The sequence below is a fragment of the Toxoplasma gondii genome, chromosome IX (genome assembly GCF_000006565.2).
Source record: "Toxoplasma gondii ME49 chromosome IX, whole genome shotgun sequence".
Lineage (NCBI taxonomy): Eukaryota > Apicomplexa > Conoidasida > Eucoccidiorida > Sarcocystidae > Toxoplasma > Toxoplasma gondii.
In genome coordinates, this window is record NC_031477.1 from 1,732,831 (window position 1) to 1,747,208 (window position 14,378).

General features: G+C 52.3%; 4 protein-coding genes across 4 annotated transcripts; 1 reads left to right on the forward strand and 3 right to left on the reverse strand.

Moving 5' to 3' along the window:
- Nucleotides 1–1,122: 1,122 nt before the first annotated feature.
- Nucleotides 1,123–2,578, reverse strand: TGME49_265175 (hypothetical protein). Its single transcript, XM_018781393.1, has 2 exons — nucleotides 1,981–2,578; nucleotides 1,123–1,719 (listed from the first exon to the last, which is right to left on the reverse strand). Exons 1-2 carry the CDS (start codon nucleotides 2,379–2,381, stop codon nucleotides 1,470–1,472), a joined length of 651 nt encoding a protein of 216 aa, XP_018636308.1. The 5' UTR covers nucleotides 2,382–2,578; the 3' UTR covers nucleotides 1,123–1,469.
- Nucleotides 1,123–5,472, forward strand: TGME49_265170 (hypothetical protein). The gene has a single exon (XM_002368605.2). The coding sequence runs from the start codon at nucleotides 3,195–3,197 to the stop codon at nucleotides 4,929–4,931; it is 1,737 nt and encodes a 578-aa protein (XP_002368646.1). The 5' UTR covers nucleotides 1,123–3,194; the 3' UTR covers nucleotides 4,932–5,472.
- TGME49_265160 (hypothetical protein) lies at nucleotides 5,365–6,196 on the reverse strand (the record flags this gene model as incomplete). Its single annotated transcript, XM_002368604.2, has 1 exon — nucleotides 5,365–6,196. Exon 1 carries the CDS (start codon nucleotides 5,854–5,856, stop codon nucleotides 5,365–5,367), a length of 492 nt encoding a protein of 163 aa, XP_002368645.1. The 5' UTR covers nucleotides 5,857–6,196.
- Nucleotides 5,953–13,461, reverse strand: TGME49_265150 (hypothetical protein). The gene is made up of 10 exons (XM_002368603.2): nucleotides 12,507–13,461; nucleotides 11,411–11,490; nucleotides 10,618–10,707; nucleotides 9,645–9,898; nucleotides 9,186–9,267; nucleotides 8,645–8,718; nucleotides 8,187–8,250; nucleotides 7,380–7,448; nucleotides 6,765–6,887; nucleotides 5,953–6,547 (listed from the first exon to the last, which is right to left on the reverse strand). Exons 1-10 carry the CDS (start codon nucleotides 13,013–13,015, stop codon nucleotides 6,459–6,461), a joined length of 1,434 nt encoding a protein of 477 aa, XP_002368644.1. The 5' UTR covers nucleotides 13,016–13,461; the 3' UTR covers nucleotides 5,953–6,458.
- Between the last annotated feature and the right edge of the window lie 917 nt (nucleotides 13,462–14,378).

Here is a 14,378-nt window from a genome sequence, read left to right on the forward strand (position 1 = left end):
GGGATTTTGCAGCGATCACGGTTTCTGACTCGAAAAAAACAAAACCGAGCACAGGATGGATCACTGCCATGTGCTCCAAGCAACGTACGCGACTTGTCGGCGACTTAACCGGAAGGCGAAATCGCCGTGTTGGCGGCAGCACGAATCGATTCATATTGGCGAAACCGATTCATAGCTGATGAATTGAAAGCATGAACCTGCCCGTGGACGCAGGACCATTCACCGACACCGTCACAAGACCACGTTCGCAGGTTCATTCGTGGCAGTTATCACGGTGAAGAAGCTTCGTTCCGAGTAGCGTACGTTTTAAAAGACGGCCACTATCCATCGGGGTGATCAGTAAACATGCTCGTGGAAGTGGCGCGGCCCGTTCAACCGTTCCCCCATGAAATGGATGCTACGTAACTTCGTGAAAACGTGTCACGTTGCTCTTTGCTTTTGTTCGCTGAAGCAACGACGTGTGTCACCTGTTGTCTTTCTGCTTCTTTTCGTGCCTTTCTCTCAGTGTGCCCTGCGGGTTCGTCCGCGTACCGGTTCCTCGCGGTTCCACCTGTAACGGAAAAAACCGTATACACAAGTCTACATGCATTTTTGTGAGCGGATTTTTGTGTGCTGGCTACCCCGAACGCATTGAAATTGCAGAAGAAATCGTTGAACATTCTGCCTTCTTTGATGTCCAAAGGTATGGCCGCGAGAAACATGATTCCAGGTTGTGTGTAGCCCCTCCTAACCTATGATGCCCTTCACTCTTCAACAGTCCGGCTGGTTGGCAGCCGTGAAGACAACAGACGATCCGCTGCCCGCGTCCCATCTTTGAGCCTCTCAGACCTACATTTCCTCAGACCAAACGACACACTGCGGAGAAGACCTCACCAATAATCCTTTCGAAAACTTATTCCCTGGAGAAATTCTTGTGCAACACTTAGGCCGTCTTCCCCCGAGCAGCTGCTTGAAAACAGCCAGACCCGCATGCGCTGAAGAGCGAGACGGCTTCTCGGAGCCGAACCCCCAAGACTTTCAAAAGGAAGCGCGGGGGTCGAAGTGCCTTGAGAACTCGTTCCTCCCAGGTCGCTTTTATCCCACAGACTTAGTACACTTTCTGTCATTTCTGAATCGTCACTACAGAACTAACACCTCGTTTTCATGCTCCTCTGTGTGCCGGATTTTCCGACGTTGTTGCACATGGCCGGTGTCTCCAGGCCGCGACCACACGCCCTAATCAGATAAAAAGCCGATTGCGTGCTTTGCAGTTTCCCGTTTCCGCTTCCATTTGCGCCTCTGTGCAGATGTCTTAAAAATAGAAGATCCGCTGTCTCCTGGTGTGTCCGTTTTCATGTGCAATTGCAAGTTCTGCGGCCATCTCTCTCGTCCGTGTGGCGCGTGGCTGGGGGAAGCGAAACGGAGCGCTAGCCGTTTTTTTGCTGGAGAGGAAGCGGACAAACACACACAGCGGGTGTGTTGTCAGTCGTTCATATTTCACGGGGAGATCCATAATTTCTGCCTTGCGGGCTTCTGGTCAATCTCAGCCTTCTTCCCTCTGTCGGTGTGCACATCCAGAAGGCGCCGCCAAGGCATCGAAGAAGGCGAACCGTGTTCACTCTGTCCAGACAGAAGCAGCCTTCATTCTTCCAGGCAACATGAAGATACATCCGCCATCTTTGCCTTGCCGTTTCCCGCGATGCTTCTGAGTCAGATTCGGGGCGTCTGCGTTCCGAAGACCTGCGAGTAGTAGAGGAGAAGTGACTCGAAGCATTTGGAACAGTAGTGGCAGCATGACCCAAAACAGTTTACGGAGGGTGGGAAGCGTGGAACATTTCTTGGACGATTCTGCCGACCCCCGCGGCCAAGAGATCCGTGGAGCGACGCAGAAGAACGACATGCAGAACCTGGACGGGCGTGCATGACTTCGACACGGTTTCTGCAGACGTCCCAAGGAGTCTGAGGACCCAGCCTCGAGACAGGCAGAACAGAAACTCTCACCTTAGAGTGCCAAGCTGAAAGAGGTACAAACCGTGCGACAGCGGACGATGTTTGTGGCGCACACTGCTCTCCTGAAAAAAAAGATGAAGTCTGCTCGTACGCCGCAGTGACGAAGTCAAAGACCCTGGCTCTTCTCCTCCGTGTGGCGTCTTTCGCTCAATCCTGTTTTCGCCTCCCTCGACAGCAGCAAGACAGAGTTCTCCTGCCTCACCTTTGTTTCCACTTTTCCCTTTTCCAACAGAGACAACACTCAGCTCCGACCGTTTCCTGCTTCCCCTTTCCCAGTTCCTGGAGACCGGGCAGATCTCCGGCGCGTAGTCGGAGGTCGCTGCGGAAGTCGACGGCGCGATTCCCGGGCCGGGCAGAGAGTTTCTCTTGCCTGGAACTGAGTGTCGATACATCGCAAGGTTTGTGCAGTGCACCCTGTCAACCGCCGTTTCTCTCGAACTCCGAGTTCAATTAAAGTCTCACGTCCTGCATGCATCCAGGCGGTCGCCCCGCTCATCTCCTCACACTGAAGAAGCGACGAAACCTCCTTGACGTAACTCCTCTTTGCCCGGACACGACTTAGACTGTCACACGGCTGCTCAGGCTTCTCGCCTCAAGATCCGCTCACGAAGACGGAGACTTCAGTCGAGGGAAGACGGCAGCCGGTGCTCCAGCTTCTCGAGTGTCTATGCGTTCGTTTTTCACTCTTTCGACTGCGGCCCAGAATTCTTTCTTTTTCAGAGCGCGACAACGTCTCGTCTCAGTCGGACGAGGTCCGCAGGTTCCCGCGTGGTTGACTCGACAGGTGCGTCCGACAGTCGCGTCGCCTTCAGCCTTCCTCAGACCGCGCGCAAGCCTTCAGACGCCAGAGCCCGCAGGACTTGTTGCTCCCCATCCGGCGCCTTCGGTGCCGCGCCTCCATCCGGAGTTGGGAGGGAACCGCCGTTTGCATGTGCCCGTGAGTCTCGGATAGGCGCGCCAGGTGGCTGCGCGGCGGCGTCGTGTCACCCGGCAGTCGAGTGCAGAGCTCGTGGAGGAGAAACGAACGGCGAGCACGAAGCGTCAAGCAGGTGGGTGTCGCCAGCGGGTAGAACAGCCTTCCCTTTCCGCTTTTGAGGAGATTCCTCAAGACGCAGGACTGTTGGAGAGGCACCGAGTGATGCACGGAGGCCCCTGCGCCTCCCCGCCTTGCCGAACACAGCGAGAGAGACGCGGCAGAAGTCACAATGACGCCTTCTTCTCCGCCTTCTCGCAGAGCGCCTCCTCGAGTGCAGAGAGGAGAAATTGCTGGAGAGACGGCAGGCATGTCCGGGTCTCGTCCGGACCTCAGTGCCGTGGCGCCAGCGCCTCCGACGCGCCTTCTCGCCAGCTCGTCGACCCCCCCGGGGTCTCCCTCTCTTGACGCGAAAGGAAAGAGGATGCTCGCTTCCTCCCCGTCCTCGCCTGCCCCGGCGACGCCCTCCCGAGACAGAAGGGTGGTTTTCGTGTACGCCCTGCTGTTTCTCGACGTCATCATCATCGGCAGCACATCGGCTCAACACTCGTTCAATCCCGCGTCTCTCATCGACAAAGTCCTCCTCACGCATGCATCCTTCCCCTCGGCTCCGAGCCTCGAGGCCGACGCCGCCGACCTTCCCTTCCATCGTCTCCTGCCGCACTCTGTGAAGCGCGAGCTCGGTCTCGCCTGCGTCTGTGGGTGGGCCGCTCTCGTCGTCCTCGGCATCCTCACGCTGCTCTGCTCCACCAGCTCGCCGCCGGTGCCTCTCCTCGCCTCGGCTTATGGTCGGAGAACGGCGGCCTCCGAGGGCGAAGACGGCGGCGTCAGGAAGGCTGGAAGCGAGAAGACGACCACAGCTGACTTCGCTGAAGAGCGCGGCAGCCGGGGGAAGAAAAGTCCAGACAAAGAAGAGGGAGGCAAGAGAGCCTCGAAGGAGACTGGACGGTCGCGGGTGGAAGCTGGCGTCGCCGCCGCTGTCGAGACCAAGTTCAGAGAGTACGAGCAGGTCGTCTTGTCTCAGTACGCCGACGCGACGCTGACCCAAGTGAAGATGCGGAGTTTCTTCATCGCGCTCGCCACGCTTCTCGTCTTCTTCATCATAAATTTCATTCTCCAAATCAACGTGCAGTGCCACAGAACGAAACACCGACTCAGTCGGATGCATGCGCTCGCCGCAGAGGTTGCTGAGCACTCGGAGAAACTTCAAGACGTCAGAGCGAACCCAGCCCCGTCCACACTGCACGCGCTCGATCCAGCAAGCGAGAGGTTCTCCAGCGATTCTGCGAGCTTGGTAAAAATTGCGGAGAACCTCCCCTCGCTTCCAGGTCAAAGCAAAGAGACACGTCAAGCGCTCTCTTCGACGCAAGGGGAAGCCGCTTCGCCCTCTCCCCTACTGGGACCAGAGTCGAAAGCCGAGGAGGCAAACACCGGCGAGACGGTTTCGGAAACAGAGGCTCCGCTGCCTGTACAGCCGCTGCCGGCGGGACCGCATGCAGACGAACGAACGGAGAAGGGTGAAGATGCAGAAGAGCCGAACGTAGGGAATCAAAAGAAGGCTGAGAAAGAAGGCTTTGCGTCCAATCACGGTACCAAGAGTCCACCCCAAGACAACCCTCCACTCATCGAGACTCAGTCCTCTTCTGCTCCCCCTCCTTCTTTTTCTTTTTCTCGTCCTTCTTCGTTGGAGAGCGATTCGGATTTGCGTGAGTTGGGTGGTGGAATGGAACGTTCAGAGGCCGACGACTCCGCCGGTTCCCAGGAGGCTCCTCGGTCGCCTTCGTACGTGTATTACAGAGACTTTTGGTTCTGGCGTCAACTGCTTGCGAGCTGTCTGCAAGACGCCGAACTGCAGCTGTCCGTGGCGTGGATCGCCATGCACGTCGCAGGAACGATTTTCTGTATGCATGTAACGCGCGACGTCACCGAGTCGCTCAAGGCCACCGTGGAGGCCTTTCGACTCTTGTAGTAGAGGGGGTCTCAGTGTCTAGAGCATTTCACAGCGTGTACACGATCAAGTCCAGCACTCGCTGCAGCATCCTGACCAACGGCTGGAAAGGGATGAGCCTGACAGTCGACGGAAGTTCCAAATTGCAGCTTCGCCAGGCGCCCGGCGAATGCCCCAGTCCGTTGCCAGTGGACTGCAGACTTTTTCGCGTGAGAAAACACTTGGAAGCATATCTCGGAGAATTTTCACCGTCTAGCTGAGTGCGCCGACGCCGGTGTTGCGCATGCGTCTGGCAGAACTGACGGTCTTCGTGCTGGTCTCCGATCCAAGAGAAAGGCTAAGCGGAAACATCTCCGAAGTCATTGTCTGAGTGCGTCTGCTCTGTGTTGCTGGGGCTGCGCACTCGAGTAGGTTTGTGTAGATCTGTCACGCCCTGGAAGTCAGCTGCCTGTCTCTACTGCGACCGATGCGGCTCTCCAAGTGTCTCTTTATCAGTCGGCATCTGGTTCGGAATGCGCAGAAGAAGCAACGTTGTTGTCGTGAGTTCGCCCAGAGTGCCGGCGACGCGAGGAAGAGAGAACTGGAACAGGCTCTGCTCGTTTCCCTTTTTCCCCCTCTCTTTGAAGTGTGTCATCTTCTCTTTGCTTTCCGATTCCCTCCCGAATGAAAAAGCTGGAAAGACATCCATTTTCCTCGACAAAGTGCGAGAGGAAAACTCCAGTATGCGCCAGAGAGCCGTAGGAACGCCCGGCGCGCTCTCCAGAGCTCTCGGCAGACTCAGAAGCAACCCGTGAGGGTGAAGCCGAAGAATTCTCAGAGACAGCGATAGGACTTCAAGTTCTACAAAGCATTCATACCCCAATACAAAATGTGTAACTGCATATATATATATATATATATACATATATATACATATATATGTACATACATATACGTACTTATACATATATATGCATATACATACACATATATGTACATATTTATGTATTTATATAACTGCCAAAGGTAATTTGACGTGTGGTGTGTGTAACTCGACGTTGTTGGCGGGATCGTGCCCAGGACTCTTTTTGTGGTCAGCGGAGGACCTGAGCAGCAGGCGGAGTCAAGACTTTGAAAGCCAGGTGCCAGTCGAAACGAAGAGAAAGCTGTCAGTCGAGTTTCGAAAAGATCCGCAAAAGACCGAGGAAACAAACGGAAACAAGGTGCGTCAGCACGAATGACAGCGAAAGCAAGGAGCAGAGACAGAGCCAGAGGCGCGCGAAAAATCGAAAACACACGAACAAGAAGGAAACGCGCCTGTGCAACATAGCGAAGATAGAGACCAAGTCTGAATATAGAAACAAAAGCAGATAGAGACAGAAAGAGGAACTGGCGACAGAAACAAAGACAAAAGACCGAGAGAGAAACACAGCGAACCTGGCGCCGGGGTAGCGGCGAGACCGTCGGTCGTTTGAAGGATCGCAAAAACTCGGCAGGAAAAACACGCAAGAACAGAGAATGGAAAAGCAGGAAGGCCAAGCAGTTCTGTTCTACGCGAAAGGCCATCCTTTACTCTTCTTCCTCATCCTCGAATTCGTCGTCCCAACAGTCGTCTTCATCATCTTCTCCCATTTCAATGTACTCCTTGAAGGTCCGGCCTGACACGCATAGACGCCAACGAAGGAACACAAACACCAGGATTTGGCGGAGAGCTGAAGCATGCACGACGAAACACAGAGAAGCAACATCTTCTCTTGGAGCTAAAAAGGGCAAAGTCGACGGCGTTTCTCTGAGTTCTACAGCAGCGCCTTTCTGAAAGCTGAGAGGAAAAAAGACTGCGCTTCTCTGGACGCCACGAAGACGTTTTTATTGCACCTTCGTTGTCTTTGAGAAGAGGATCTACTCCGCCTCCGCCTTCGTGTCTCGGCCGCTGCGCCCAAGCGACCCAAGGACCGCCTCCGTGTGCTCCGCAGAGCGCCATGAACGGCGTGCGTCCATCTGACGAGAACAGAGAAAACACAAGCGCGGGGAGAAAACAAAAAAATCGAGAGAAACGTCGAAGCAAAGACTGGCTGAAGTTTCTGCCCTACCGAGCCAACGCCGTTCGTTCGAGTTGCGCCAGCCGGAGACAGAGAGAGAAACAAGACGCAGTGAGAGACGCTGAGAACCGGCGAGAAACAAGGAACAAGGAAACAGCACAGAGAGGAACAGAAACGAAGTGGCGCCGATAGAAAGAGCGAAGAGAGAGACAATATCCGCGACAACAAAAGAACGTGAAGTCGACACGAAAGCGGAAGGAAGAAGGCAGTTGAGAGGCTCTGGCAAGGACAGCACGCAATGGCGCGCGGCGAGATGCGGCAAAGAAGAAAAGACGAAGTAGCGTCACACATGGGTCACCCAGACGGTCAATAGACAGTGTGGATCCTAGCGAGAGGAAAGAGCTTAGAGCGACGAAAACGAGACGAAAACGTGTGGGGTGGCGGGACTAACCTCCATCCTTGATGTTCAAGTTAGCGCCTGCGTTCACGAGGAGAATCATAGCCGCATGTGCCGCGTCTCCTGCAGAAGAAAAATGGAAATGCCAACAGACAGGCGCGTTCTTTATCGCACGGAAAATCGTCAATTCAAGGTGTACAGGCAGGGCAGCGACCTCAAAAGCACACTAAACCTTTCCCCACAACAGGATTCCACACATCCCTCTACTCTCGTTTGTTTGAAGAAAATCGACTTCGGATGCTCTTTAATGCGTTCGAAATGTCTGTTGCTCTATTTTCAGCGAATCCAGTTAGACCATGGAAAAAAACTCACTTTGGGCCTCAGGAGTCGAAGCCCACAAGTCTTGTGTTTCGCTTGGAATGGCTTTGAAGGCAGATTTTCCATTTTGTCGCTTCGTGAGCAGCCCCTCCGCGCCGCACGGACACACCTAGATTTGAAATATGCAAGAGAGTCCTTTTCGTTTTCCTTAGTTTTCTTGCGCGCTTTCGCATCATTGCGTTCACTTGTTGATGGAGAGAGAGACCCTAGTGGCTGAGATTGACGGAGAAAACCGTCGAAGCACACGGAGACACACGCGTTCTCAGAAGACACGAAAAACGCAGGAGCAGGTCTTGTTCACTGTTTTGGGATCTCTGAAAAACAGAGAAATCTGCAGGTGCGGAGCGGCAAGTGCATTTGATTCGACACATATGTTTGAGCGTCTATTTTCAAGACACTGTTGGCTTCTGGAAATGTATTTTTCTGTTTCGTAGATCGTTTCGTGTTTCCAAGCCCCCCGCACCACAACCGAAAGAAAGATACCTGTGGGGGCGTCCTCGGCGATGAAGTGTGCCGGCGTCTGTCCGTGGTTGTTCGGCGTATTCACCTGAAGAAAAAACGACAGACATAGAACGACCCGAGTCCGAGAGATGGAGACAAGGACGCGCTGCCTTGCATGCATAGAAACTACAGCGGCGTCGAGAAAGCAGAACGGCGGAGAGACGCCTCGGACTGGTGGCCGTAGGAAAGGCGCCTGGCAGAGAAAACGCAATATCCCTTTACGCGGCCGAATGCCCGGGTCATAGCAACTTCGATGACACAGATGGTCCCCACACTGGCCAAAATGTGAAAACGTTCTGCGAGAAAGGATACACTCGCCAAACAGAAAGACAGCTACAGGGAACCGCGAAGAGAACTTTCAGAGATGCAGCTGAGTGCACTGAATACAGTGGTGATGAGACAACTCCCGAGGATGGAGAAAGAGTCACATAAAAACTCACAAAGTTCTTGACGAGAGGGTAGCTGAGAAGCAGATTCAGCGTCAAGAGCGTATCCTTGTCCGACTGCGTGAGCGCTGCAAAAGTCGAGGGAAACAGACCGGGGAACAGTCGAGAGAAAACCGAGGGCGATGAGGACAACGCCCCGAAGAAACGGAAAGACAGTGGAGAGCCACAGAGGTTTAGGGAAGACGGAAGCACCGACAGAAGGACGGAAGAACAACACAAACAAAAGAAGCAGCAGAAAGAAAAGACGCAGAATGCACAGAGGAGTCACACGTGCAAGAGCCGACTTAGAGAGTCGCGTGAGAACAAAAACGTTAAAAATCCAACGTCTCAAAGCATAACGGCCGCAAAAACGCTCGTTTCCGAAAGTCGAAACAAACAATGAACTCAGCGCCCTGCACACAAATCCGCAAACGCGCGTTTTCTGCCTTGCAGACAAACACTACTGTTTATCGACAACAGACTGACAGGTGGCTTCCGAATTCGTTTCGGATGTATGTACAGTCCCGAAACCGTCACAGAAGGCGTGCGGCTGTACCTTTCAAGACGGACTCGCCAATGGCCGCCAGCTCCCTGGGGTGTTTCTTCTCGTCTTCTTCGCCCGGTGGAGTTGTTTCTTCCTGGAAAAGCGGCAACAACGCGCAAACAGACACTCCATCTTCGCTATCTTCTCTTCCCTCTCTTGCTTATACGCCAGCTACGCTAACAGGCCTCCTGCGTGTCTGGGGGTTAGTGCCGCAGCCACTCACCAAGACTCCTGCCTGCAACATTCTCCGTCCAAATTGGCATGCAAGACATGACTCCCGGCCATTTCTGCGTTCCCAGTCTCAACGGAGATGCACTCTCGAAGTCGCATGCGTGCTGCTGCACTTCGCACGCAGAGCTTCGGAGCAACGCACAGTCGACCCATTGCAATCCCTGGCCCCCCGCCGTTTGACTGGAAAGGCTTTTTTTGGACAGCAAAGAGAGTCCAGAAACACAGCAGATTCTCGCTCACTTCTGCAGCTTCTCGCTTTCTGTCACCGTCATCTGTGGTTTCAGCGGCGGCCTTGATGTTTTTGCCTGCTCTGGGCTTCCCCGATTCTTCTGCTTCTTCGTCCTCCTCGTCCTCCTCGTCCTCCAGGGGACCGAGGTCGACTTCGAAGTGAACAAGGTGCAGCACAGTGTTTCCTTCGTCGTCTCGCAACTCAAGAGGCGAAGCCGGTGTCGATACACCCGGGGCAGATGGGGGTGCAGGAAACTGTTGCGAGGCTGAAACAATTCACAAGAAGCCGAGGCAGCGTGGAGATCTGCACTTGGAAACAACTGACGGACGCCGCGCAAGGTGACGAAGCGTATTTCATAGCGTGAAAAACGGAAGACCCAGGCACTGGTCGTCCGTTCAGGTCGTTAATTTACCGAGTTGTTCCAAACTGTTCCAGTAAAAACGTTTACGGACCAAGCGTAGGGAATTCAGCAGATTCATACTGGAACGCGAATTCTGATTCCTTTGGACATAGTATGAGAAGAAAGCTTTTTCGTGACAATAAAAGGCACCACAAGTCGAAATACGTTTCTATTCATGCAACGTCCTGTCTGAAAGACGCAGGAAAACCGAATTCAGCTGAACCGTCTAGTCGTTCTATGCTCCAGCCGTATGTCCACGGTAAAAATGCGCGGATTCAGAGCGAAGGAAAACGAGCGACAGCTGCGCTTCTCCTCCTGCCAAAGACTCGGGAAGACGTAACGGATCAACTGCACAAAAACTTCACACATTCGCTGCGCAGACACTCGAGCATTCCCCCGTATTCATTCGCGCTTCCGACTACAGGTAGCCTCCCTTTGCAGCCATGTAAACATTTTTGGGTCTGGTTCTCTATATTATTATATGCGTCCACGTTCACCAACACCCTCATTGACATGTATATGCATATGTGTGCTACGGTACCCTGGATCGATTGGTGTGTGTCCGGACGTAGTTTCGGCCTTACCAATCCAAGCAATTTTTTGGCGGTCATTCTCCTCCACACACAAGAAGGGGTATGGCATGTCGTTGTAGAACTCGAGACGCTCGTAGAGGCCTGAAAACGCGAGAAAAAAAAGGACAGAAAGCTCCATTCAGAGGGGCCGCTGAGTGTACGTACAGCAGGCATGCGTGCAGGAAGGAGCTGACCAACCGTCTGCTCCCCAGAGTGCGGAGTCTTCGCGCTTGATAAGCGTTTTCAAACATAAAGCACTTTGCTACTTGAACGCCTTTTGGTCTGCTGAAAATGCGATTCCTGTTTACAAAATGCAATATTTCAAAGAACCTAAAATGGCGCCTTGAGCTGGAAATCGACACCATCGATGTGAATGCGCACAGACAAAGTCGAAAAAGACGCGCAAAACCTACGCCTTAAAAACACATACGCTTTCTCAAGACTCGAACGAATGAAGCGAATGAAGCCCACAGTTCGACCCGACCAACATGCACCCCCATGTAGACATACATAGGGGCATACACAAGCGCATGCATGTATATTTACCCCATGCATAAAATCATGTACACTACTTGTTAGCACTGCAGGGGACAGAAACAGCCGGCACCTGATAAAACCGTGCACACACTCAAAATTACGCACATGTATCTCTATATATTTACATATGCATGTATATATATATATATATACATATATATATATATATATATAAATAGAAGTGTGTATAAGCATGTGCACATGTATGTCAATTTTGGTGGAAATCGAAATTCAAGCCGTGCAAGTTGCAGAAGCGACAAAGACTCACCTGCTGGACATGCAGAAAATTCCTTGACCATCTGCTCGAAAGACCCGTCTCCGTAGAACAGACGCTCTGTGGCGGAGTAGCTGCATGCACACAGACGGACCCAGTGGGCGAGAAAAGAAGACAGACTGAAAATTCACCGGATGAAACAGAGAGAGGGCTGAATCAGGCAAGCAGATGTTGGGCGACAACGTAAAAGCATATCCACGTAAAGCAGGTCAGGCATATTGACCCACACCAACACATGCATACGTAGACATGTATATATAAATGTATAAGCATGTATGTATATATATGTATAAATAACGTATTTGTGTGTATATATATATATTTATATATATATATATCTTGGCGTGTTTGTGTGGGATGCCGAAGGAGAAGAGAGAGACGAGAAAAAGAATGTTTTCTGTGCGCTGTTTTGGAGAGCAACACCTGTTGAGGACAGAGGCATGCAGTTGAAGAGACAGACGCGAACTGAAGAGACAGTGGAGACGAACCTAAGACGATGCCGTGTCACAGAAGCGCTACAATCAGAGGTTCGGTAAGGCGACCTTTTGAGAGGGAGGCCATCATTCGCAGAAATCAAAAGCGCTTTCAAATGGTCTCTGCGCTACTTGACTTGGCAGCACGATCCAGAGACTGGAAAGTCGACGGATACTGCAGAGCGCGTGGAACCTCTTTCGACTTTCACGGCTGGAGTCAAAAAACTCAGTTAGCCTCTCGCCACAGTCTGTATTTAAGTGACGGTGGAAACGAATTCAGCAGAAAGATGAGAAGCCATACAGCTAGGCACACACCGTACCGGAACTACCTACGTCCATCTATGTGCATCTCAATTAGTTGCTTCTGAGACTTTTTCAGAGATATTTTTTCAGTTTAGATCTGACTGCTGGTGATGTATTTAGAGGCCAAACGTATGCATCCTAAAACAGACTCTGAGCTTCGGTGATAGCCATTTTGATGAAGAACCCAGGATCACATGACAAGTAGAGAGTCTCTCTCTGAACACGCAGAGGGGAGAGAGAAGAGAGAAGGCACGTTTCTACTGTGCATTTTCTCGATACGGAGAGAAACGTTTGAGGATTTGAAAGGGGCGCACCAATTGTTCAAGAGCCATGTCTTCGTCTGTTCGAGCGTTTCGAGTCTTTTCCGGAAGTTTGCTCTCTTTTCTGGGTCGAGGGTCTCTTCCAGCTCGTCCTCTAGCCTGTTCTTCACCTGCGCGATCTCCATTTCAAGCAGAGAAAGTGGAGTCCTGTTAGACCGGTTCTTTGCGCGCAGAATCCCGTAGCGACCCCCACTGTTCGTGTCGCCTTCAGCTCTCGCTCGAACCAAGGAGACGAGCTTTTCGAGAGCTTCAACGTGACCTGCAGCCGCGACGAAGTGTGCCACCGTGTTGCCTGTCTTCGGATCTGTCTCCTCGAATTCTTTCTCCAGATTTCTCTCCACTGCGCTCTCGTCCTTGGACACCGCTGCCCTCTCTGCCGACGTCCTGGCCGCAGAAGCCGTCTCAAGCTCGTCGAGTGTCGCCAGAAACTCCTCCCATTTTTTGGAGGCTGCGAGGGAGATCAAGGGAGCACTCGCAGACCCTTTGGAAGACGGAGTTTCCATGTTTACAGCGTTTTAAGAGGCGGGCACAACGCGAACTGTCGACTGATGAGTCGCCGAACAGACAGATCGACTAAGACAGCTGCTAGGAGAAGTCGAAAGGCAACGACGAGGATCTGCGCAGGATGCGAGCGTCAGAGGCAGTCGCCCGCATGCAAGTTGACTGGTCGGCTTTCCGAGCGGAGCAAAAGACGCAAAAGTCGGTGGAGAGAGCGATTTGTCATTTTATGCGGAAACAGGGCGGCCTGTGTGTTTGGAGAAGAAACACGGCACGAGCGGAAGAAGGCGTACGCTGCAGACACAGGATCGTCCCTCAAGAGTGGTGAAACGCTTCTTTTACAAGGCTGCGAAACAAAGACGGTTTTCGATTTTACAGCAAATGGTGTCAAGAGCAATTTCTAAACGCGAGAAGTAGCTGGGGAGAAATACTGATGGAACGAAAAGTCAACAAAAAAATAATCGCCATGAAATGATAGAAGACAGGCGAATTTTGGCGACATTTCTTTGAGGAAAACCCGTCGGTCTCTGCATGTGTAGTTTTTGCATGCATGCAGGAAAAGACTCACGCAGCTTCAGCAGACCCTCAAAACTTGCAAGCGTACGACATCACGTGTGCTCGCAACACGAAAGCTTCCCACATTCACCTGGATTAGTCTTTGTCACTTGTGGGACTCCAGCCATGTGCAGGTGTCGTGCGACCGCATGGTCAACCACGATTTCAGAGCGGGTGGTGCAGAAGATCAAACTTGATACTCTCAGACAAACTGCAGGTGCTGGTTTTGTGTGGAGGATATGGTGATTTGTTTGTACCACTGTCTGTATATTGGAGGTTCAGAACTCGTCCTGCAGAGGTGACCCAAGTAGTCGAAATAGAGAGGTAAACCCAGTGGGATTTGCCTGTGACGAAATTCGTTGAACAAGCCGCCTCCAGAACGCGTGTTCCATCGTAAGGCTTCGTCCACTGTACGTTGTCTCTTTCTTATTCATGTGCCTCACTCTCTCGATCCAGATCCACGTCTTTTCTTCTGTAGACACAGCGCGTCTTCACTGAAGTCAACGAGTTTGAACTACGTGACCAGCCGCAAGACAAATCGCCTCGTTGATTTTAATGGTGCCCGCCGTGCACCTTCTGCACGTAAAGGAAACTGTGCAAAAAAGAGTGCGAGTGGTTCCGCGTTGACTGAAAAGGTAGTAGCTGCCCAGCGTGTCGATGCTTATTTCTTGGCGGAGTGATGCCTTGGAGGTTCTTTTTGCTGATACGTGGTTCCACCTCAGCGCACCTGAGCTCCCCTGATTCCTAGGACCGAAAAATCCTCTCCCCTTAGCTCATACTCGTCCAAATGCCAACAGGATTTTTGTAACACAG